This window comes from Aethalodelphis obliquidens, unplaced genomic scaffold (assembly GCF_003676395.1).
Source record: "Aethalodelphis obliquidens isolate GAN/ISIS:26980383/991018 unplaced genomic scaffold, ASM367639v1 scaffold18, whole genome shotgun sequence".
Taxonomy (NCBI): domain Eukaryota; kingdom Metazoa; phylum Chordata; class Mammalia; order Artiodactyla; family Delphinidae; genus Aethalodelphis; species Aethalodelphis obliquidens.
Genome location: NW_020837962.1, coordinates 10,314,879 through 10,338,228, shown reverse-complemented (window position 1 = coordinate 10,338,228; position 23,350 = coordinate 10,314,879). Strand labels below are relative to the sequence as shown.

The 23,350-nt window shown below is 46.7% G+C and overlaps 1 protein-coding gene and 1 long non-coding RNA gene across 4 annotated transcripts in view; both read right to left on the bottom strand.

Moving 5' to 3' along the window:
• Nucleotides 1–614: 614 nt before the first annotated feature.
• Nucleotides 615–8,579, bottom strand: LOC113626257 (uncharacterized). Its single transcript, XR_003435101.1, has 2 exons — nt 7,719–8,579; nt 615–2,282 (listed from the first exon to the last, which is right to left on the bottom strand). It is a non-coding gene; the product is annotated as an uncharacterized LOC113626257 (long non-coding RNA).
• Nucleotides 8,580–12,447: 3,868 nt separating this feature from the next.
• The window catches only part of ADCY9 (adenylate cyclase 9), a 176,647-nt gene continuing 165,744 nt past the window's right edge, over nt 12,448–23,350 (bottom strand). For all 3 annotated transcript variants that reach the window (XM_027117551.1, XM_027117553.1, XM_027117552.1), the window contains 2 exons: nt 21,724–21,765; nt 12,448–16,174 (listed from right to left, as the gene is read on the bottom strand). In XM_027117551.1, coding sequence (XP_026973352.1) covers nt 14,983–16,174; nt 21,724–21,765 — 1,234 coding nt within the window. In that variant the 3' untranslated portion in view covers nt 12,448–14,982. The remainder of the gene's footprint in view (nt 16,175–21,723; nt 21,766–23,350) is intronic.

Genomic DNA, 23,350 nt, shown 5'->3' with positions numbered 1-23,350 from the left:
TGCCATTCTCATCATATTGAGGGTCCGTGCCATCAGCAAGACTTATCACTGTTGACTTACCACCTTGATCACCTGGCCGAGGTATGTTGGTCAGGTTTCTCTGCTATACAGTTTTCCCTTTCTTTTCCTTTTCCATACTGTGCTCTTTGGAGCAAAATCACGATGTGCAGCCCACACTTAAGAAGGGGGGTTTATGTTCTATGAACCTCTTAGGGGTAAATCTTCGTGACTTTGGTTTTGGCAATAGAATCTTAGACATGACACTAAAAGCATAGCAACAAAAGAAAAACTAGATCTATTGGACTTGATCAAAATGAAAAACTATATCAGTGGATATTATCAAGAAAGTGAAAGGACAACCTATAGAGAATGGGAGAAAATAGTTGCAAATTGTATGTCTGATAAGGGTCTAGTATCCAGACTATATAAAGAACATAACAAAAAAAAGACAGAACTCTAGCTTTTACAAATAAATGCTGAAACGAAGAACCTTGTGCACAAGGTATTTTGCATGTTTGAGCATATCTGCAGAATAAATTCCCAGAAGGGTGTGTGCTTTTCTAATTTTGACCGCTGTTGCCAAATTGCCATCCATTGAGGGTGTACCAGACAGATCCTCAGCAGAATTTATTTCCAAACATGCTCTGACATATGCTAACACTGAAAGAATGCCCAATGCAGTGTTATTCATCACAGCTCCAAACTGGAAACAGCCCAGTGACCCTTAGCAAGAGGATGAAGAAATAAATCATGGTTTCCTCATACGATGGAATAATACAAAGCAGTGAAAAAGGACAAAGTTTTGCTACCCAAGAGGTGGAGGAATCTCACAGGCATGTCAGTGCCTGAAAGAAACCAGATGCAAAGCAGTGCTTCCTGTGGGATTCCAGTGAGATGAATCAGCCATGAAGTTGAAAGGAAGACGCAATCTACAATGGTAGAGATCAAAACAGGGGTTCGCCTTGGATGGTTGGGGCTTTGATGACACAGCACAAGATTGTCCACTGAGCTGCTCAAAATGTCCTCTACCTTGATCCGGGTGATAGGCAGGTAGGTATAGAAATACATAAAAACTCACCAAGTTATTTGTGCGTCACTGATGTTACATCTCAATAAAAAGAAAAAAAGGCTTTGTAAAAAATAAGCGCCAATGCTGACGTGCAAACAGCAGGGCCAGGGTAGCAGGGAGTGTCCTTGGAAAGAAGGGTCGCGCAGCAGGCCCTGTGTCGCTTTGTTCCGTCTTGTCCGGCTGCCAGCTCCAGGTGTCAGGAGGGGGGCTTGCTGCATCTCCGCCGTCCAGGCCACAGCCCCGCAGCTCAAGTGCAGGGGGGCTGCTGTCTTACCACCCTGAGTCACCTCCCCCTGCCCAGACGGGCCCTGCACCAGCTGTGGAGCAGCTGCCTGGTTATTTATAGCCTTGGGCTCCGCATGAAAGGAGCCTCTTTCAGTGGCTCCTTCCTCCTGACTTCAGCTCTGCTCCTGAGTCGCTCTCACCCCACCCCCCACCCCAAGCTTTAATGTTTCTGGGACATTCCAGGTCCCACTGCTGGGCTACATGTCACTGTTGGGGGGGTTCTCCCCTGCAGAGCCGATTCCTGGGGCTCACCTCTCCTGACGTGGCCTCAACTCTCTGAAGGGCTTTTGGATAGGATGAGAGAGCTTATTTCTCACAGACTCAGGCCGGGCCCCAGGGTTTTGGGCCCTCAGCTGCCAGGCTGTCTCTGTGGGTGAAGGAACAGCCACTAGGAGGCTGAGGAGGGCTCTGTCCCTTCCCAGGAAGTGCGATGGTGGTCCTGGCCTTTCCCCTTCAGGGTCTCCTGGGCCTCTGGCTAAAGAGGTCGCCAGCCCATCCACAGAGCTTCTCCTACGCCTGGTGTAGGCTTCCTGGCCCTGGGCCTCCTCTGCTGGCCGTGTCCGGCGGGAGCTCCAGGGTCCAGGAGAGCTCGTTAGGGGCTAAATCCTCACCCCTCATCCCACCCCTCTTCTGGTGGGGCCTGATGGCAGCGTCCTTCAGGAGCCTTGAGTCTTTTCTCCAAGCCCTGTTAGGCCCAAGTTAGTCTTGTTCCTCTTCTCGGAAAACTAGGATGCTCCTTCCCCTCCCCCCACATTGGAAGGGTGGTGGTGCGGCACCTCGCCAGCTGCGGAGGGAACAACCAACTCCAGTGCCTTCCACGGTTCAGCTTGAAACCGGAACGGGGAGGACCCCCCTGCCCCCAACAAGGTGTTAAACTCCAGCTCTTCTCTGTCACCAGCGGCAGGACACTTACTGCAGGAGACGGGTTCTGAAAACATGATCCAGAAATGCATTTTAAAAATCAAATCCACTTTAAAGGCAGTAAAAGCATTTGCCTGCCTTTTCTCTCGCTCGCTTTCTCCCTTTTTCTTTTCTTTTCTCCCTGCCCCCAACCTTCCCTCTCTCTTTCCTTCCTTTTCTTCTTCCTTCCATCTCTCTCTCTAACCTTCCTTCCTCCCCCCTCCCTTCTTTCCTTCATAAAGTGAAGGATTCCCCTCTAACGGGGTGGGGTGGGGGGTGGGGAGAACAGGTCAGGGAGGCCAGATGCAAGTGGACGTCCCTGGGCTCAAGCTGAGTGATTGATGACCCCAGGAGGTGGGATCGCTCAGTTATGTGGGCTGAGTGGCCAGACTAGCAGGGAAACAGTTTGTTCCAGAGCAGAGGAAGCTCCCTTTCTCCGCTGAGGGTTTTCGGTGGCCTGCATGCAGCTGACCCATCCGGATCCCCCTCAGGCTCAGCCTGTGCAGAGCGCGTGGGGGCCAAGGAGTTATTGGCGGAAACACAAGAGCAAAATTAGCTTTTGTCCTTTGAGTCTGTGGCTGCCTGCCAGCGTCTCCTTCCAATAAGAACACTCTCATTCTCATTCTGGAAGTTTTTGTCAGGTTTATTGCAAACGAAGGGGAAAGCAGACAGAAACAAAGTGACGTTTGCTGAGCTGGAAGGATTGTTTCTAAATCTCTTGTCCAGAGCACACCAATTGCCTTTCCCTGGCACTCGCCTTGGTGAGGGTTTGAACCCACGTCAGAGATGGCCTTGTTTTACGACCAGCCTTGGGTCCCCGTGCTTGCGCGTCTCTGCGTGCATGATGCGTGGGCATATGGCCGATAGATGGTGAGGACGGTGGTAAGCCACCACTGGAAACATATGCAGGACAGATGAGCACTAAATCCACAGGATAATGGAGAATTCTAATGAATTTCACTGGCATCAAATTTTTATGTTCCTGTAAACTTATGAAAGCCATGAAATTAAAATGACTACCTCACAACAGAGCAATTTAATTAAAAAAAGAAAAGAAAGCCCTACAAAAAAGCGAATTGATAAATCAAAACTCAAACGAATACCCTTCTAAAAATGGAGAATGATACCCTTCAATTTTAACATTTGCTCCCAGATCCCTTTGGCTGTGAGAATTTGTTATATAAGGTACTTTCTTGTTTTCCAGAAGAACGTTTCCAGAAGAACGCAGCCTCGGTGTGTTGGCTGCGTCTCTCCAGGTGGTGATGGACAAGGAATGCCCGGTGTCTGACCACACAGGGAAGGTCTGAGGGGCCACCAGGTGACTATTTCAGTGTCAGGAGAGCCTCCTGGCTGGAAAGGTCCCTTCCAGGGCATGTAAAGGGATACTATTTAACGGGATGCTTTCTTATTTTCACACGAGCTTGATAACTGGAAAAAAAGAGGTGAGCAATGTTTCCTTCGTGGACAAGAACATTTAGCCATCAGGGAATTTGTTAATATGCACATTAAACACCTTTCTCCCCCCCCCCCCCCCCCCCCCCATCACTAGGTTGCTAGAAGGATAAGACTTTTCTCTCTCTAGATGGTTGGGCTGACTTTAAAAACAACAAAAAAGGCAGGTCTCCTCCCAGGAGGAGTGCAGCTTCTCTGTATGGTGTTTGCTAATCAGCTTCACACACCTGTATACCCAACACCAGCTAAAAAAGTCAAGCTCAGCGTCAAGAATTATATACTTCACAGTTGGTGCAGGAAATCTGACCCAAACACACAGGGAAAGACCATTCTATGATTCCTGGGCGCCTCAGCTTGTGGGCTCGTTTTCAGAATATTCTTATAACCCATGGAATTGGCCGTCATGCTTCTAAGTGAAAAGATTGGGAAACTGGGCCAGTGAATAAACACTTACTTTGGATTTGTACTATTGATCAAAAAAAAAAAAAAAAATCACTGGAAAAAATGAGCCCTTTTCTTCTATTTTGGCTCAAAACAGTCCAAAGAAAACAAGTTTTGGTTCACTCCTGTCCATGAGCTTAGCTCAGGGTTGAACAAACTCCAGTGAAATCACGAAGAAGGCTTGCCACTCCCCCATCCATGTTTCTTAGCAGGGAGGCCTCTCTGGCCCTTTCAGCGTTGGGAGAGACCCTCAGGGAGGGGGGCTCCTTTGCCCTCTTTCTCTACTTGCCTGTCTGCACACATTCTGCTGGAGGAAAGGAGGTACTGAACCTTCTGATCCCAAGAGTACACTCGAGGTCCTGAACATTTGCAGCTGCTCTCTGTTCTGAACACTTCTTTTCAAGCTAAAGCAAGCTGACAGAGGCCCGGCGGGAGGCAGGCTGGGCGCAGGCTGCAGCACCTTCTTCCCGAAATGCCTGCATCTGGATTAAAATGCAACGACCAGCTTGCGACCCCTTGGGCTGCACGGTGAACCCACACACCATGAGCTCTGTGAGTGGCGCTGCCTTAGAGAGGTCTCAGGAGTCTCGCAGATAAATTCAGTTTCTGGTTGATAATTTATAGTCAGCACATCTTCCACTTGAATTGTGCCATGCCCAGAATAAACAAACAACAAGATTTGAGTTAATTATACTGTATTTTGAATTATTTCCCCAGCTTCTCTGGATCTGTAGCGTGACGTTTTCTCTGATACAGTAAAACATTTTAATGTACAACAGATTACAAGGTCTGTAGTGATGAATTAAAGATAATGGGCTTTTTATCTATATACAGATACAGCTTAATAGTTCACAGATACAATTCTTCCTGTTTTGGGTTGTTGACAGAACATAAGCAGTTTCTTACATATGTTTAAAATTTACAATTAGGCTCCTTCCCTTTATCTGAAAGAAAACGGAGTTCCCCTCTCAGCAGTGCTTTCATCTTGTGGAAAAGAGGTGATGGGAAAGTGCAGATGAGAAGAAGGTTGGAGGGGAGGAAAGGAAGAACCACGAGCAGTTTCTAGAAAACATGACGATTAAAAAAGGAAACTATCCATGCTTCTGCAACGGAAAGCTGATTTACACTTTTCCGTGATTGCTTTCTGTATTCCATGACAAGCAAGGGGCCACGTGTAAGAACGACCATTCTAGGATGGAGCATGCAACCACCCATGGCCAAAACGCTGCTGGAACAAACCATTGTTGCCCCTTCGTGGTGATGCAACACCGAAAACAAGGAAAACACGCTCTGGCGACCTGTCAGGACAAAGCTGTCAGGATGGGGCGATGCTGACCTGTTGCGTTACATCACAACTCGGGAGCCTCACAGAACTGGTTTTGGTATGAAGATAAGTGCATGGATTGAGACGGTGGACATTGATGTTAGTAACTGGATCATCTCAGGGATGGCTCCATCCTATAACGCTGTCTGTTACAAACCATGAAAACGACACAGGGTTTCCTAGAGGATGTTAAGGCTCTCGGTTTTTCACTGGTGCTCATGTGTGTGTTATTGGTTCTTCGGTTGGATGCGGTAGAGTGAAGAGGGTGTGCCCGTGGAGGCCCTGTCTGGCACACCCCGTCCAATGGCTTACGATGCAGCTGCAGTGGTGGCACACAAGGGGCCAGGCCCCTGCTGCGTTAGGTCACTGAACGCTGGAGACCCCACTTTGCCGACATCCACTTTTCTGGGTGTTCCCAGCTGGTCCTCTGCTCTGTCCCTGACCTCCCCCAAGTCCAAGGACCGCTTTAGAGACCCCAGGACCATTGGTGGGATTGGCAGGGGTCTCTGTTTGGCTTCCACGCTGGTCTGAGAGTCTGGCTCACTGCTGCCTGGGCCAGCCCAGGACTGGATGGATGAAGAGCCTCTTTGTGAGTCTGGATCAGGCCCAAAGTCCCAGCTCGCTGCTCTGGCAGCTTCTTGAGGCTAAACCCAGAAGGGACTTGCAGACGATCTTCTGAAGGGTAGTGGGTGCCACAGGCTTGCCCAGGACTTGGTGGCAGTTTATAGTGAGGGTTTTGGAGTGTCTCAAGCGGGGCCAGTGCATGAGGCTGCCTTCCTGCACTTCAGAGGGAAGAGAGGGAGGAAGGCCAGTCTCCTTTTGGCTGCCAGACTGTCTCGGGCACATGGGACGGTCACGCTGGCACTACAGAGCTCCTGCCAGAGGTCATCCATGGGGCTGTTGCTACGGGAACAGATGCGGGACGTCTTGTGTTTGAGTCGGTGACAGGAACCACCAGTCAGGAACACAGGCAAACTCTTTTGGAGTCCCGGTAACTACTGAATGGCTAGTTCACAAGAATATGCTAGGTTTTCCCTCAAAGCATGCAGGTCTGTTCCTATTGTAATTCTGCCAACAAAACAGACAGTGGCAGAAGATGAGGACATTTGGAAATGAGATGCTGAAGGGATTGAAGCAGCCCATTGTATTGGCTGCATAAGAAAAGTGAACTGAAGAATTTGGATCACTATCCATGTGATTCATGCAATAAATTCATTTTGTCTCATTTGAAATATTTTAGGCAAAAGGATGCTTTTATCCTAAATTATCTGGATAAGTGCTTCAAATCTCTTTTTTTTTCCCAAAAAGTTTTACCTTATCTTCTTAGATTTAGGTTTTAGTTGAATTAATTTCCTGAAAGTTCACATAAATCACATTCTTCAATATTAAAAAACCAACCAAACAACCAAATCCAAAAGCTCTCCAGGTACTACAGTAGATTAGGACCTTTAGAAGTCCCTGGAAGTCCTTGACTGAAATTTTTGGAAAGTACAACCTGTCATGCAATTAGCAATAGAAATAGGAGACCAAGGGCAACATTTAGCCACATTCTTCTGTGCTAACACTCTAGATGTATCTGTGATGCCATTCAGAAGTCTTTACTCTTGAGGAAGAAGAGATATCACTCCAGCAAATCAGAATTACAAAAGAAAAGTTCCACCAACTCACCATGTTATAAGACTTGCTTCTAAACTATTGGCTTCCTTGCTCCTTTGTAGTCAACAAAGTCGTTTTTTTGCCCAAGGTCCCCAAATTGGCATAGAAATTGTGAATTATGTTTTATGATATTTCAAGTTAAATGGCCAAAAAATATTTAGTTTTTTCTTTCCCCTCTAATACTTCCCTGAAATTCTGGAGATGTGCAGATATACAAGGGCATTTTAAAAACAACTTAACATCACACATAATAACAAATTTATTGTGTAATCAACAGTTGGGGAAAAAAACGGATCTTGTGTTCAAGGTACCTGATCTAGTTCTGCTACATTAGCAGGACGCACAGGACACCAACATAATCTGTGTTTTATACAGATCTTTCCCAAGGCACCGATGTGTTGCAAACTTGGCCTCAATTCCCTGATGGTCTTGGTTAGCCGATGGACACAAGTCCATATAGACACTTGAATAATCTGAAAACTTTTCCATTCTAAGCAGACACTAGACAATACCTTAAACATTCCACACACAATTCAAGTATCCCGTCTTACAAAAAGAAGGGGAGAGGGAGAGAAGGGGAGATGGATTTACCCTGTCAGTCACTTGCTGACCTACTGTCTAATCTCACCATTTAAATGCACCATGTCTCACCCCACCACCTGGATTCTTTGTTCTTTTCTTGCAAAGGAAGGGGGGGCAAGCCATGAGATGGTCTGGACTGGCAGCATGCTCTGTCTCTGGCTGTGCAGCTGGGAATCACTGGCAATGACTGGCTGAGGGGGGCAAGCCGCTCAGCTATGCTGAACCTGAACTTTCGAATCTGTTGGACAGGAAAAACCACCTCTGCCTTCGGTGAGGCATCATGAGGACAGAAGGGGTTCCAGGTGTCTTGAGTTCCTTGGCAGAAAACTATCATATAATGGGAGGCTGCCTTATGTGTAGAGGCACATTTGCATGTGTGAGAACTGAATTTCGCAGCTAAAGAGTTAATTTCTTTAAATCAATAAAGTGCCTGCTCACCGTGTTGCCATAGGTTTATCTGTACTCCTGAAGTTTGGGAGTGAGGTAACACAGCACTGAAACCTACTTGGGAGGTCAAAGGTGATGGTGGAATGCAGGTGGTGGCCGCAGGTAGAGAGGAGGAGTGGCCGTCCATGAGACGGGGAGACCAGAGCTGGGGACCTCAGAGGGTGGGAACCTGGCAGGATTTGAGACAGATGCCTTGGGTGCGAGGCTGTCTATGCCATGGGACTCCAAGGGGAGCGTGTGAGGCCATGTCACCCCCATTCTGCTCCTTTCCCTGGAATCACATGGACAAGTCCAAACAATTCCCCCTTTCTGCTATCAGTCCTCGCCCTGTCAACCTAGAGGGCAAGAATTCTGTTTGCTGAGAAGATCAAGAAGCCCAGAGGAGGGCTTCCCTGGTGGCGCAGTGGTTGAGAGTTCACCTGCCGATGCAGGGGACACGGGTTCGTGCCCCGGTTTGGGAGGATCCCACATGCTGCGGAGCGGCTGGGCCCGTGAGCCATAGCCGCTGAGCCTGCGCGTCCGGAGCCTGTGCTCCGCAATGGGAGAGGCCACAACAGTGAGAGGCCCACGTACAGCAAAAAAAAAAAAAAAAAAAGCCCAGAGGACGACAGAGAAAGAGCAGCTCTGAGAAGACTGTAGCCTGCTGGAGGTCGCTTGGAAGGAGGTGGGGTCAGCAGAGGCTCTAGTCCTCCAACCCCTTGCAATTCTGGGGGGGGGGGGGGGGGGGGGGGGGGCAGGGAGACCTTTCACTGGGGGTGTGGTTCCTGAAAGGCCACCACCAGCCCCGTCAGTCCAAGCCAGTGCCTTGTTCTGCTCAGCTCTGAGACCCTCGAGCTGGGACCCCAGTCGCCATCAGGATTGTTTTAAAAATAAAATATAAGACCATGTGGAGTGGCCCCTCTCTCAGGGAGGGACCAACACAATATTGGTGCAGTTGTTTTCCCTGAATGGTCCTCATCTGTTGCTCTTTCTCGAAAGACTGAATATTCCATAAGACCATAACACAAAGATCATCTCTGATGGGGTACAGATGACACTAAGGTGCCACCATTTAAAAATGTCAGCAAGGGTCTTCCCTGGTGGCGCAGTGGTTGAGAATCTGCCTGCCAGTGCGGGGGACACGGGTTCGAGCCCTGATCTGGGAAGATCCCACATGCTGCGGAGCAACTGGGCCCGTGAGCCACAACTACTGAGCCTGCGCGTCTGGAGAGGCCGCGATAGTGAGAGGCCCGCGCACCGTGATGAAGAGTGGCCCCCGCTTGCCGTGTCTGGAGAAAGCCCTCGCACAGAAACGAAGACCCAAAACCGCCAAAAATAAATAAATAAATAAATTTAAAAATAAAAATGTCAGCAAGGAGAGGGATGTCTCAAAATTCCCTTCTGTTTCCTGGTGGGACTCCTAACAGGAGAGCCGTCGGGAAAAACAGTGACTAATCACAGGTGCTCCTCAAATATTCTCAAGTATCACAGCACTGTCACCACCTAAGTGAAAGGAGCTTTGGCACATAGTAGGGTACTCAGTAAAACACTGTCTGATCGTTATTTATCTGTTGGGAAAGAATCTGATGAACTTTGTCTTTATATTGAGAAGTTCTTTGAGTGCCTCTTCAGATGTACTTAGGTAACTCACACATTAAAGTCTAAAATATAATTGGATTGGAAATGCATATATAAACAAGCAGCATTAACCTGTTTAATCACGTTTCCAATAGAGAGTCCAGAAGTGCTTGGAAACCTCACCTGCAGATACTTATAATTAAAAATCACCATTCCTCCTGTTATTGTAGATCATGGGTATTGGATTTGGATCCAGGAACATGAAGTGGATTTTTAAAATTTTATTTATTTATTTTTTGCGGTATGTGGGCCTCTCACTGTTGTGGCCTCTCCTGTTGCGGAGCACAGGTTCCGGACGCGCAGGCTCAGCGGCCATGGCTCACGGGCCTAGCTGCTCCGCGGCATGTGGGATCTTCCTGGACAGGGGCACGAACCCGTGTCCCCTGCATCGGCAGGTGGACTCTCAACCACTGCACCACCAGGGAAGCCCACGAAGTGGGTTTATTTTGATGTGCATTTTTTTTTCTGGATGAAGGAGCCACAACTTTCATCAAATTATCAAAGGCTTTGCGAGCCCAAAAAAAGGTTAGGAATCGCTGCTGCTGATGACTGAGGTTTCAGGAGGCACTCAGATTGCTCAATACCTGATTGCGTAATTTCTTTCTCTTTCCAACTTTCAGGCCCAGAAGGGATGTGAGAATTCCCCACGCTTAAGTTATTCTGACATACAGTAACAACTCTTTGGAGTCGTGTTATTTAAAAACCAATTTTTACAAAGGAACAGTATAAAAATAGACACTTGGGAAGGTTTTGAGTTTACGCCTACATGGTGTGCAACTCTGTACTTTTTCTTAATCACTTCCTCTCACTTATCTCCTGCCCCAGTTAGCTTCCTCTCCCTGGTACTTGGGATCCATCCCAGGCGGCCACAACGACAGATTCCCACAGCAGAGAAAAGCAACCACGTGTGAAAGAGATTTTAGATAAAAGTAGATAACTCGTCTCCAGCCCCTGCAGAGGTCAAGTGAATACCATGTGATCACCACACTAAACGACACCTTTGGACTACCTGGTGGGGCCCAAAGCCCCAGTTAAACAGAGACACTTATCAGGCATGATATTCCAAGAGCTCAGAGATCAATTCCCAAGAAACCAGAGAAAAGGCCAGCCCTCTATTTGGGTAAGGTCGATTCTTCATTACACTTATTTTAAAACTCTCCCTAATATGAGAGTGAAAAGATTAAAAAAAAAAAGAATAGATGAAAGAGAAGTCATAAATGATAAGTCCTGAGGTTTACTGCAAAAATTAGAGGCTGCCTTTCTAGACTGTTTGAGAAACCCCCCAAAGTCCCTGGGCTGTCCTTTCTACTAGAGAAACGCAACAAAGACAAATATTCCCTTACCTCTGGAAGGTTCCTAGGAATGCCTGCAGCGCGGACTCAGAGGAAAGAGCACCCTCGTCAACAAGCAGTGTCCTCACAGGTACCAGGCTCCAGTGGAGGATCACCTAGAAGCTGGATCCCTCTGATCTGATGAGCAAGGCCTGGGGCCACATCTGCATCCCCTTTGCTGAGTCGACAAGAGGGTCCTGTGCTTTGAAGTTGCACATTAATACTGAACTCTCCAGGAAAAACCCTGGGGGAAGAGGCTCTAACCCCTAGCAGAGCCAGCATTTGGCTCCAGGTTTGGAGGTGCTGTGAGCCCCTATGACATGTAAAATGGCATGTGTGATTTTTGGCAAAGACGCTCTGTGACTTTAAACAGATTCCGAAATGGGTTTGTGACTTCCCCATGATACAGGCACCCCAGGACTCTGTAAGGAAGAGGCTATGCAGGCACATCTTTTCAGAAAACTTACTTCATCTTCTCAGTCAGTTGCTGAAGATATTGCGGGAAAAACTATTTAGAAGGTCTAAAAAAATCAGGATGTGGTCGCAAGCAAAATTTGTCCTGCAACCTGCTTCTGTTCCATGTAAAAATAAATAATTCTCAACCAAAGTTCACTGTAGCAAATGTGTCCATTTAAAACACACACACACACACATACACACACAATAAGAGTTTTTAGTTGCCCTGTTTTCAAAGTCACGATGTAAAAGACCTGCAAAGCTTCCTATTTCAGCCACAAATGGCAGGGAAAAAGGAGCGCCCTAATCTCGGAAGTGGTAACGATCTTGTCGATGAGGAAATACCAGGCATCAAATATTGAGATTTTAGAGTATTTTAATGTCCATTTCTTCAGTGGGTGCATTTTGAAATTATTAGGATTAACAACTTAAAAAGGGTAGAGCAAAGGAAAGATGGAGAACGCAAACAATTGGTTCTCGCAGATTTAATTTTCATATTCTAGGCATGACGTGATTTTTCGAAACCACCACCAAAAAGTGCTTACTTCGAAAGTCTAGAAATGCAAACGCGGACAGATCTTTGGAAACTACAAATCACTACAGCCTACATAATGGGGAAGCACGCGGCCCTTTGGCTCTCAATGTCAAGTGCAAATGTGCAGGTGTCTCCACAGCACAGTCAGGGTAACGGAGCCGTGAGCAGCCTCCAAGCTCTGTGAGGGTTTCATAACTGATGCTCTGCATTTGTTTGCATTGGATGCAATTATTTGTGTTTGTTTATATATATTTATACATATATAATTTGATCTGACCTGAGGCCAAGAAGAACTAGCAATTGCAACTCAAAGCAACTATTTACACACATTCAATTCTGAAGTATTGCTTCCTGCCCTAAGTTCACAGGAGGTATTGCCGCTCTGAAGAACGCCTCCACCTAATCGGAAGCGCTTGAACCCGCTGCTCAGAAGCCTGTCTTCAGCCACCGTCTGCTCAATGCCCACGGAGTCAGAGGCCTGGCGCTGCGGGTGCAGGCACTCCGTGGTTCTGTGCTGAGGTATGCTTCCAAGCAGGGGCTGGGAAGGACCTGGGTCACTGGTGGCCCAAAGAGAACATTTGTACTGGCTGCTTAGGAAGGCTCGCTCGGGGTGTTTTTTTAAAGACAATTTAAACCGTCCACAAAGGCTTCCATTTGCACAATGTTGAACTGGACAGGTGGACGTCACCACTCTCTCCCTGCGTCCGCAGCCTCTTGGCTTCCCAGGAATCGCAGGAGGGGAAGGGAAAAAAAAAAAAGTTTGATAGGGAGGAAGCGTGTGCAGAGATGAACTCTGTGGAGCATGTTTTGAGTGGAACAGCAGAGACACGGGGAACAGCAGGAAGCACCCAGGCCCCTAGCCGCCACCAAAGCTGCAGAGCCTGGAGCCAGATGGTGGAGGGCGAGGCCCACACTCAACACATGTCTTAATACTGATGGAAGGAACCCCTGACATGCCCACAGCCTGACAGACAAGGAGAGCATCAGGTAGTGTTTTTCAGAAAAAATAAAATCTCTGCAGGATTTTATAAGAATACATTCTTTAGAAGAGGTAATGTCACAGTCATCCTTTCTCTATTTCTCTAGCATTGGAAGACCAACAATCTGAGAGTAAAACCTGAAGGCAAATCTCCCTGGACATGGAGATCCTGGCTACAACCGTACTGCTGGGGTCTGTGCCATGCATGTCCCTGGGGAGCTGGGGGACCAGAATCAATACTTCATGATGCCGGGAAGGGCAGATTCTGTACGTATTTGGTGAGGAGTGATAACAGGACTTAATGCAGATGTGAAATCTACATAGAGATTTACCAGTGAAAAGAAAATACACAGGGCACATCGGAGAAGACCTTACACAGAGCAGGAGCCAGTCCTCAAATATCCCATGAGCTGCAGCCACCTTAAGAATGAGGTGTCATATGACTATGACAGGGCAACTCTGGCCTGAGTTCAATCCTACATAAACTTCAGACTCAATGTGGCAAAACGGTAATTACAAGCAGGATTAGCAAGAAAGGGCACAGAAGCAATTTCCTTGGGTTTTCTGTACTTCCCCGGTTCCATACCTCATTTCCATCCAGACGATTCTGTCCCTACTTCCAGGGTAAGAGCTCCATTTAAATAGGGCTGGGATCCACTCACCAGGCTCAACCCCACCACAAATGGGTCCTGCACAGGCTGAGAAAAGGAAAGGATGGAGCAGCTTTCTGAATGTGGAAGCCAAGCGCTGCCCGCGGCCCTGGTGCTCTGCCCAGAACTGCTTCACAGCGAGCTGGTTCTGATCCCACCCCTGTCGTGAGCAGACCCCCTGGGTGGGGAGCAGGAGCAGGGCTTTTGCTTTAAAAGTGGTGGCCGAGGGCTTCCCTGACCCAGAGTGTGCAGGCCGTGCCCAGTGGGGTCCTGCTCAGCCCCTGGCGGGGGAGGCGGCCCAGAGTAGCTGAAGCACTAACGGACACCTTCTCATCCTTCTGCTGTGCCCTCTGTGACCACACCCCGCCCCCTCAGCCTACTGCCCTTCCCCAGACAGAATGACCCGGCAACCCTCCCCAAGACACACGTTTCCTGATAAATAAATAAATAAATAAATGCAACCCTTGGATGTTTATTTTGCGTTTCCTCTCAGTTGAGTCAGCTTCCAAGACAAGCCCCTCCGCTCCAGCTGGAAGACCCCTTGGGGTGGGGGCAGAATGAAAAAGGGCTTTGAGATACCTGAGGCCTGGGTTCATGAGCTGTGAGGCCGGTAAGCATTTGGAATCTCGGCCTGCACGAGGAGGAAGCCCTAAAGCTGCTGGGTGTGGGGGGCGGTGGGTGCAGTCACAGCCCCTGAGGGCCCGGCTGGCCTGGAAGGCGCAGGTCAGGGGACACCGGTGTCCTGGCTGATGGCCCTCTACGGTCCTCAGCCTGCACCCCCCCAGCATCCTCGCCCAGTGAGTTACTGGCACTTGATCTCAGATTCATGAATGCAAGTGTGTGTGCGTCTATGTGTTTACATAGAAAGGTCAGGTCACTGGAAAAACACTAGTACGTATACAGAAAAAAACCTCAAAAACATTGTATTAGCAAAAAAAAAAAAATTGTCTCGTGAGAAAAAGCAATAAAAATAATATTTTAACCACAGCTTCTGTTTTAACATCCACCACCACCCAGCGCCACACCCTGGCCGCACCTTCCCTGGACTCCAGGCCGCGCCAGCCCCTGAAGGCACTTGTTCTCCACACTGCCAAATGGTCACACCAAGGGGGAAGAGGAAAAAAACGGATGAAGATGAACCCTGAATAACTGTGATCCACACAGAAGTTAGGGCTGCAATGACCACAGGACACCACGTCCGGGGACGGGAACTGTGGAACCTGGACGGACAGAGCACCGCGGGCGGCGCTGGGCCGCATCACGCCCTCTTTGAGACGTTGAGCTTGGTGAGTTCATTGGCTTCCTCCACCCCTGCTTCTTCACAGTCGCTTTTCTCTATGGCTTTGCTGAACCTACACCTTTCTTCGGCTTTGATGGGCTCCTTCCAGGGTTTCTTAGAAGACGGGTGAGTGTCCCTGGCCTGTGTGTTGTTCTCGGAGCCCAGGGACACCTGATCCGGGTTCTGTACGGAAGGCACCAGGTTGGTGATCTCGTCCGTGGGGGAGCGTCCGATACTGCCGTCCACCTGGACTCGGATGTCGGGGGAGATGGAGAGCTGGTGCTGTGGCACCATCCCGTTGTCTGTGCACTTGGGGTACAGGTAGGTCTTCATCTGGCCTTTGCCCTTGACGTTCACCGTCCCTCTGTAGTCGAAGTCGTAGCCCATCTTGCTCAGGACGCGGTAGCTTTCCTCGCTGACCTGAATGCGGCACTCCACCCCCGTGGTGTCCATCCTGCTGGCGATGTTGACCGTGTCTCCCCAGATGTCGTACAGCAGCTTGGTGGTGCCAATGACGCCTGCCGTCAGGGGCCCATGGTTGAAGCCCACCCTGAGCTTGAAGTTGAACCAGAGCATGTTATTGTTGAAGTCGTCCACCACGCGCATCATTTCCTTGGCGAACTCAAACAGGATCTGCAGGTGCTCCTGCGGGTGGCTGCCGTCACGGCACTGTGTGGCGTTCAGCCCCGACGCGGCCATGTATGTGGCCCCAATGGTCTTGATCTTCTCAATGCTGCTGTAGTCCGGCTTGCTCAGGAGCTCGTCGAAGTCCCCGATCAGCTCGTTGAGGACCCGGTAGCACTCCTTGCCGCCCTCGTAGTTCTCCTCATAGAACTCGCTGAAGTTGACGATGCTGGCGAAGATGACTCCTCCGTTGTCGTGGTTCTTCGAGTAGGTCTGGGAGACCTTCAGCTGCTCGGCCACGTGGTAGGGGATGATGTTTCTCAGCAGCCAGTCGGCCTGGTCCCTCATGCTCTGGATCTTAGTGCGGTGCAGGTCCGCCTCCACGTCCCCGTGGTAGTGTAGGCGGTAGCTGACTTCGAATTCTCGATTCAGGAACCAGACCAACAAGAGCAGGAGGAAGAAGACAAGAATCACCTCCTGGCCGATCAGGCTGGCTGGGCTCCTGCTGTCGTGCGGCAGCGAGGCGTTGCACGGATTCCTCTTGGAGCTGGAGAGGAAAGAGAGGACAAAGGATGTGCCTTCTGAAATGCATCTTTAAGGGAAAGGTTACTGCCCAGTGCTTCCAGGTTCTGAACCAGCCCAGCTAACCAGCATCCTGCACAGAGTTTTGTGCAGCTCAAACCTTCAACCACCTGCAGCTGCAGAGTGACCTGTTTCTGTTTAGAAAGATGTGGCGTGATAAAGAGTCACTCTTGTAAGATTCCTGTAATGAGTGCTTTGTACTTGCTTTGTTTTTCAGAAGTCTTTAGCTCCTTGATTTTTAAAATCTTTTCTTTTTTCCCAACTTTTTATTTTGAAAAATCTCAACCTTACAAAAAGGTTAAGAGACTGGCAAAACAAACATTTGTATACCCTTCTCCTGGATGTAACAATTGCCAACATTGTGCTACTCTGCTGTTTCCCTCTGTCAACACAAACTGCACACGCGCACACACACTCACACAGGCATACTTTGCTGAACAGTCTGAAAGTAACCTGCCACTTCAGTCCTGAAGAGTTCAGTACGAATCTCCTAAGAAAAAGGACGTCTCCCTATGGAATCACACCATCACTGTCACACCCAAGAAATTTCACGTCCTCTGATACACTCTGATATAATTCCCCTGCCCCCTCCCTCCCACCCGCCCTGGGGTTAGTTCTGTTTTGCCAAAGTCATTTAAGATAACTTAACCATTTTTAAAAATAATATAAAATGTATACTTTTAAGAGTAACACACTGTAAGAAACTCAAACAGTATAAACAATGGAAAATAACTGTCTTTCCTATGAGGTAACCTTTCTGTTGCGCACTATTCTAACACACGGCTGTGCTGTAACAACCAGTCCCCTGCAGAGGGCGATCAGCTGTGTCCATCTTTGACTACTAGGAACGAGGTTACAGTGGATATTCCCGAGTGTCTTTGTGCATATGAATGAGCCTGAGCCTGTCTGTGGGATAAACTCCTGGAAGTGGAACTGCTGAGTCATTTAAAATACACTTAGAATTCCGGTAGAAATTTCCAAACTGCCCTTCTAAGGGCTGAGCCCATTTCTATTCCCTCTGATGACCAAGTCTACTTGGTCTGTTCTACAGTTCCACAGTGCCGAAGGGCCACAGCTTGGGATCCCAGGACTGAAGATTAGCGTGGGCAGTCTCTTCTAAAGTTTATTCTTTAAATACAATTTTTTCCACTTAAAAATACTACATACTCATCATATAAAATTTAGGGTGAAAGTAGAAAGAAAAAAGATTCACCCATCATCACACCATCCAGAGGCGATCACTGTTAATGTTTGTTGAATTTCCTTCTCATCTCTCTTTTATCTGTTTACAACGCTGTGATTGCTCTGCTCATGTAAACTGTACCCTGATGTACTCTAAAATGCACAGAGCAGGCCGCTAGATTTTACATAACAATGGTCTGGGTCACTTATATGAATATAATTATACATGGAACAGATGGACCCTGAGTTTAGAGAGTACCATGGCACAGAAAGCTCAATTCTACCATCAGAGTGTTTTTTAATGAATTTTAATGTTACCTGTACTTAGGCATATTAAAAATAATGAAACTGACCAATCTGGTCATAACGCCTTCCATGAAACACAGTCACAAAAGCCTGGCTTTGGAGTAATGATGCCTGGACTGTGACCGGGCTGGCCCCCCACAGAGCTCTGAGAGCCTTGGGCAGGTCACACCATCTTTCAGGTCTCAGTTTCCTCACGAGTAAACTGAAGATGGGCTGGAGTATTGCTAAGTCTCTACCGGCCTAAGGGTCTGTGCAGAAAGGGCCTGAGGCTATGTCTGTAGAACCAGCAGGGTGCCCTAGGCTGGCATTGGGGAGCTTGGATTTGGGGAGGGTTCCCACCAGTCCTTGATGAGAGGGGCTCACCGTGCCTGGACTGTTCGTACAAACAATGTGGTTTCTGCACCTGCCCTCCTTCCGAAAATCTGGAATTTTGGTACATGCCAGGCAAAGGGCGCCTATGTGACCAGCCACCAAGAAAAACCCTGGAGTCTCTGATGGGCTTCCCAGGAGGGTGTTTCACACGTGCTGTCACAGCTCATTGCTGGAAGAATTAAGTGCATCTCATACGACTCCACTGAGAGAGGACTCTTGAACACTGGCGCCTGGTTTCCTCTGGACTCTGTCTCATGCACTTTTGTTCTCTGCTGATTTTCCTCTGTGTCCTTTTGCTGTAAGAAACCACAGCCACGGGTACAACCATGTGCTGAGTCCTGAGTCCTCCAAGTGAATGATCAGACCTGAGGGTGGTCTTGGGGACCCTGACAGAGGTTCTATGACTTAATGCCTAAGAACCAGGAACCCAAAACAGCCTCTATGGCAAGATGCACTACACTTCACTCATTTATTTTGCCAACTGTCACTTAAACAAATGGCAGTACTTACTATGAATCTAAAGTACTAAACAAAATAACTATTTTAGATACTAAAACAGATCTATGTCCAGCCCCTCAAGCCCTCTTGTTGGCTCAGAGTAGGGAGAGAATCTGGAGGGAGTGAGTCTTCTCTACATGAGCCCATCTCCTTGGCTTAGGAGTTGACCTTTCCTCCGGTTTCTCCAAAGTGATAACACTGAGGAACAGCCTCTTTATTAGGAGACGTCACCAAGGCTTAAGGTCATCCTAGAACCAGGCATTGTAGAACCCGGTGGTAGAACTGGGTGGCGTTGTCTCGGTTTCCTCAATTGTGCTGTAGCTAAAGCCGGCAGTGTGGCCTGAGCCTGGGATGGGCACAGGCCAGTGCCCTCTGGATGGAGCAGAAGAATACGAAACGTGGGCAGGTGTGACAGGGAAAGGGAAACAACTGCACTGCTTGCTTTTACCTTTGCTTAAAAGGAAGGGTCCTAATGCACAGGCTGACATGTTGTGCCCAAGGGGCTGCCTTTGCAACAGAAGATCTGTAACCAGCGGGTGAGAGAATTATTTCCACTCTACAACCTGTACTTCTTATCCTACTGCAGAAGGAACAAGGAAGGCGATGGTTCTACTCCTAAATTCAAATAGTAAAGGGCAGTCCCAAAAGGAGGAATTTTGTGACTAAATGCAAGAGATAACTTAATAGATGGACAAATGGAAGTCAGAGTAAAAAACAGTATAGTTCATTATCACGGAAAAGAGGGATTACAAAATAGAGAAAAACGGAAAACAAAGACCACTCGTCCTAGCCAGCTCAACGTGGGATGCATTAAAATTTTGGTATATTTCCATGCCATTTAAAATCTACGCCTAGGATGGGGGCGGGATGCACCAAGAGGAGGCATAAGGGGGGCTTCTGGGTAATGTTCTATTTCTTGGTCTGGGTGGCAGTTAAATGGGTGTGTTCACTAGTGAAAATTCACTGAGCTGTCTTCATGATCTGGAGGCTTTTCTGTGTATGTGTTATACGTCAAAAGAAAGTTAACTTAAGAAAAGATATTAGGTGTTTTGCTACTAAATCTTATAATTGTCAATCATACACAGAAACATCTGTATTCTGTTTTTGTTCCATTGTCACTTTAATTCTCCTTCCCAACATCTAAATGTCCACAGGTATTTAATTTTTTAATTGTAGAAACAGAGAAAAAATCATCACTCATCATTAGATCGTAAGTATTACATATCTTACTTTTTTTTATATACAATGAAATACCTAGCTGTAGCTATAAGACCTATGTAATTTCACATAATAAATGAAAAATGAAAACCATAAATGCTTTCCACATTGCTGCATTTTAACAGTTGTAATATTTGGGTATATGTATCATAATTTAATGAATTTCTTTTTTACTGACAACTGAAGTTGCTGATGAACTTTCAATATTATCAATCAGATGTTCAATATTTTGGGGCATGCAGCCTTTACCAAATGCTGAATTATTTCCTCAGCAGATAAGCAAAAACAGAATTATTAGTTTAAAGGTGATGGACATTTTTATGACTATGTTTTATAGATTGCCAAATTACTTTCCAAAACTATTGTACCATTCTGAAAAGTAATGAGGCATGGCAGAAAAAGCATGGCCTGGTAGTGAGGGAGGCCAGGGTCTGAACACTGCCAGTGTCCATAGGCAGGTTCCTTCTCTGAGCTTCAGCTTTCTTATCTGGAAAATGGGGACGAAGTTACCTAATATATCAGGTTACTGTGTAGATTAAACAAACCTATATTAAACACCATCGATTCATATATGTGCCACACCCTGGCCTACACTGGGTATTCACATGGTAACATTTTGAAGGTATGATTTGAAGATCAGAAGGAATTCTGTAGTTATTTAATAGTGCAATGACTTGTGTAGTAGCCTATTTATCTTCTACTACATTTCCTCTTTTGTGATTTTTTTGGTCTTTTATCTACACAGGTCTTAATTAGCTCTTTACATAACAGTCTCACAAATATTTTTTTCAGTCTGCTTTTATCATCCCCTCGGTCAGTCTTATTTTTTTGTGCGTGTGGTTCTATTTATTATTTGTAAGATTGGAAAGTTATCTCTGTCTTAGAAGCTTGAGAACTGCTTAATTTTATTTTTTCTAGATGTTTATATAGTTTTATATAATTTAAAAATTTTTGACTTCAATTTATTTAGAATTAATTTTGATGTTTATAGTAAAGCAAGGGCCCAACATTTATTTGTTTCAAATTTCTAGTCGGTTATTTCAAAATATTTTAGGGAATAAATTTTCTTTGATTTGTGAGATCTCCTTTGTAACATTCTAATGTCTTATATAAAATTAAACCAAATCTAACACAGGAAACCCTCGCTTTTTGAAAGTTCGCTTTTCACCGCTTTGCTTTGATGAAAGACCTACATTAGTACCTGTTTTTGCTAATGAAAGAAATCTGAAGGGGATTTTTGCCTTTAGAAAAAAAGGCAAAAAGCAAAACTAACGTTCAGCATTTGTTTCGCAGTGAGTGTTACAGAGGCAGCGCCATCCTGAGAGGCAGGAGCGGCCCCGCCAAGCTCCTTCCCTGGAACCACACTGAGCATCGCAGCATCAGCCACCACAGCTCTGAACTGTGTCTGTAAGCATCTGTGCTTTACCTCAACTTACTCTGTGCCTCCGTTAGCAAGCTGTGTCCTAACGGAACTGCTTCTTCACTTTTTGGCTTAGGAAAGTTTTCACAGGAACGCTCTACTTTCAGAGAGTCGGAGAAACCTGCCGATGTCTTTTTTGAAAAAAATTAATTAATTAGGCTGCGCGGAGTATTAGTTACAGTACTCGGGATCTTTGTTGCCATGTACAGGATCTTCAGTTGCGGGATCTGACCAGGGATTGAACCTGGGCCCCCTGCATTGGAAGCATGGCGTCTTAACCGCTGGACCACCAGGAAGTCCCCTGCCTATGTCTTAACAATTATTCATTTTCCCAAAGATATTATAAGTATGAACTGATATTTTAACAAATAGATATCTTCCACTTACTCTTGTAAGAATGCATATGTTGTTTCTTTAATTCAAGATACAACTGTTTTTCAGGAAACTTAGAAATAACCAGCAGTAATAATACAGTTACACCCATTTATTCAGATATAGGCACAATGTTAAAAGCTTACCTGAAATTCTGTACTGCATCCAGGTGTGAAATTACTATGGAACTGAAATTAAAATGCAGAAAACTATTATTATAAAAAGCAAAAAGGGCATTATACAAAGCAATCTGAGAAGAGTTTAAATAAAAACAACTTTCCTATTTTTAAGGTGGAGATCAAGGTAGAAAGTTAAGGATAGTAAATTTCTATTATAATTTGATGCTGTGTGTTAATGAAGAATGACAAAATGGTAAAGACAACAATGTAAAAGCCTTTATATCAGCTGTGGAAAGTAGGCACAACCACTAAAAAGCGAAATCAAGGAAGAATCTCTAAGGACTTCATTTTGCTGTTAAGGACTTATCTATGGTGTCGTGTCCTACAGGCTAGAAACTTCAGTCACGTTCAAACAGCGAAGTCTACTGACAAAGGATCAATGTCAAAAGGCCCCGCCGGAGGCGTTGGCAGATTACTTACTGGAGAAGCCGGACTTTGCTATTGGTGATGCCCAAAGCAATCAAACCCCAATTTTAAGGCATCAAAACCACACCTAACTAAAGACCTCACTCTTGGTGCTTGGGAAGGTACCCAAGACACCCAGCCCCATTCTCTCCACATGCTGCACAGCTTCCTCTGGGGTCATGTTACCCAGCGTCCACTCAGGCACACAAATCACCCAAACCTCTCCACCCGGGGCAAGTGCCCTGATGCTTCGTCCTTCAGGTCCCCCAGCCTTGCTCCCTGAAAAGGGGACGTTGCAGAGCACCTGTGAGCAGCTCTCCTGGGCAACAAAGGCCAGTGAGGGCTCAGAGTGGCTTTTTTGATTACAGGAGGTATTAAATGACTTCACAGAAAAGGAAAGAAAAACAAGAGCTACACACAAACTGTCCTCTTCTTACCCTGTCCAGACGTGACTGTGACACTGCTGTAACCCACGTGTCTGTGTCTCCCCAAAGCTGGAAGAGTCCCCCCCGCCAGCTTCACAGGAGTTGAGTTTATGTTTTGTCCTCCCCACATGTTCCCTACGCTGGGCTCGGCTCAGCAGTGACAGGGTGGACAGGCTGAAAAGATTCTGCGTGAATGCGGGTGTACTGGGTCCAGCAGAGATTCAACCGCCAGCCCTACCTCAAGACCTGCTATTTGATTTCTAGGTGAAAAGGCGATGGATGGGTTTCCTATCGCTACGGCTCTCTAGATCCAAGTGGAAAAGGCCCGCACCAGTGACTAAATGACACTGTGAATGGCTGATGGAGTATTTGTGTTGGATCTAAAAGGTTAAAAGTCAGACTGTTGAATTTCATGCTCTTGGGAAAGAGCTTTATAATGACCATAATTCCAAAAGGCCGCACCTTCAGAAAGGAAAAATGACACTTTGTTTTGCTTAAAGTAATTTAACTATTCATTAAAGTTTCCTTTCAAATGCTGAATGACATTTCTACTTCCTTTTTGATCTTAATTTGCAGAGAACTTGAATATCTTTCATGTGGTTATTATTTCATTAAGTAAACTGAGGAAGGATACTCACCCTGTCCATTACTGACCACTGCTTTGGTAATACCCAAAATGCACTATGGCAATTTTGTCTGATATTGAGACAACTTGGACCACTTTCTACTTTTGAGCAATGGTTCTTGGCAACAGTAATACCATT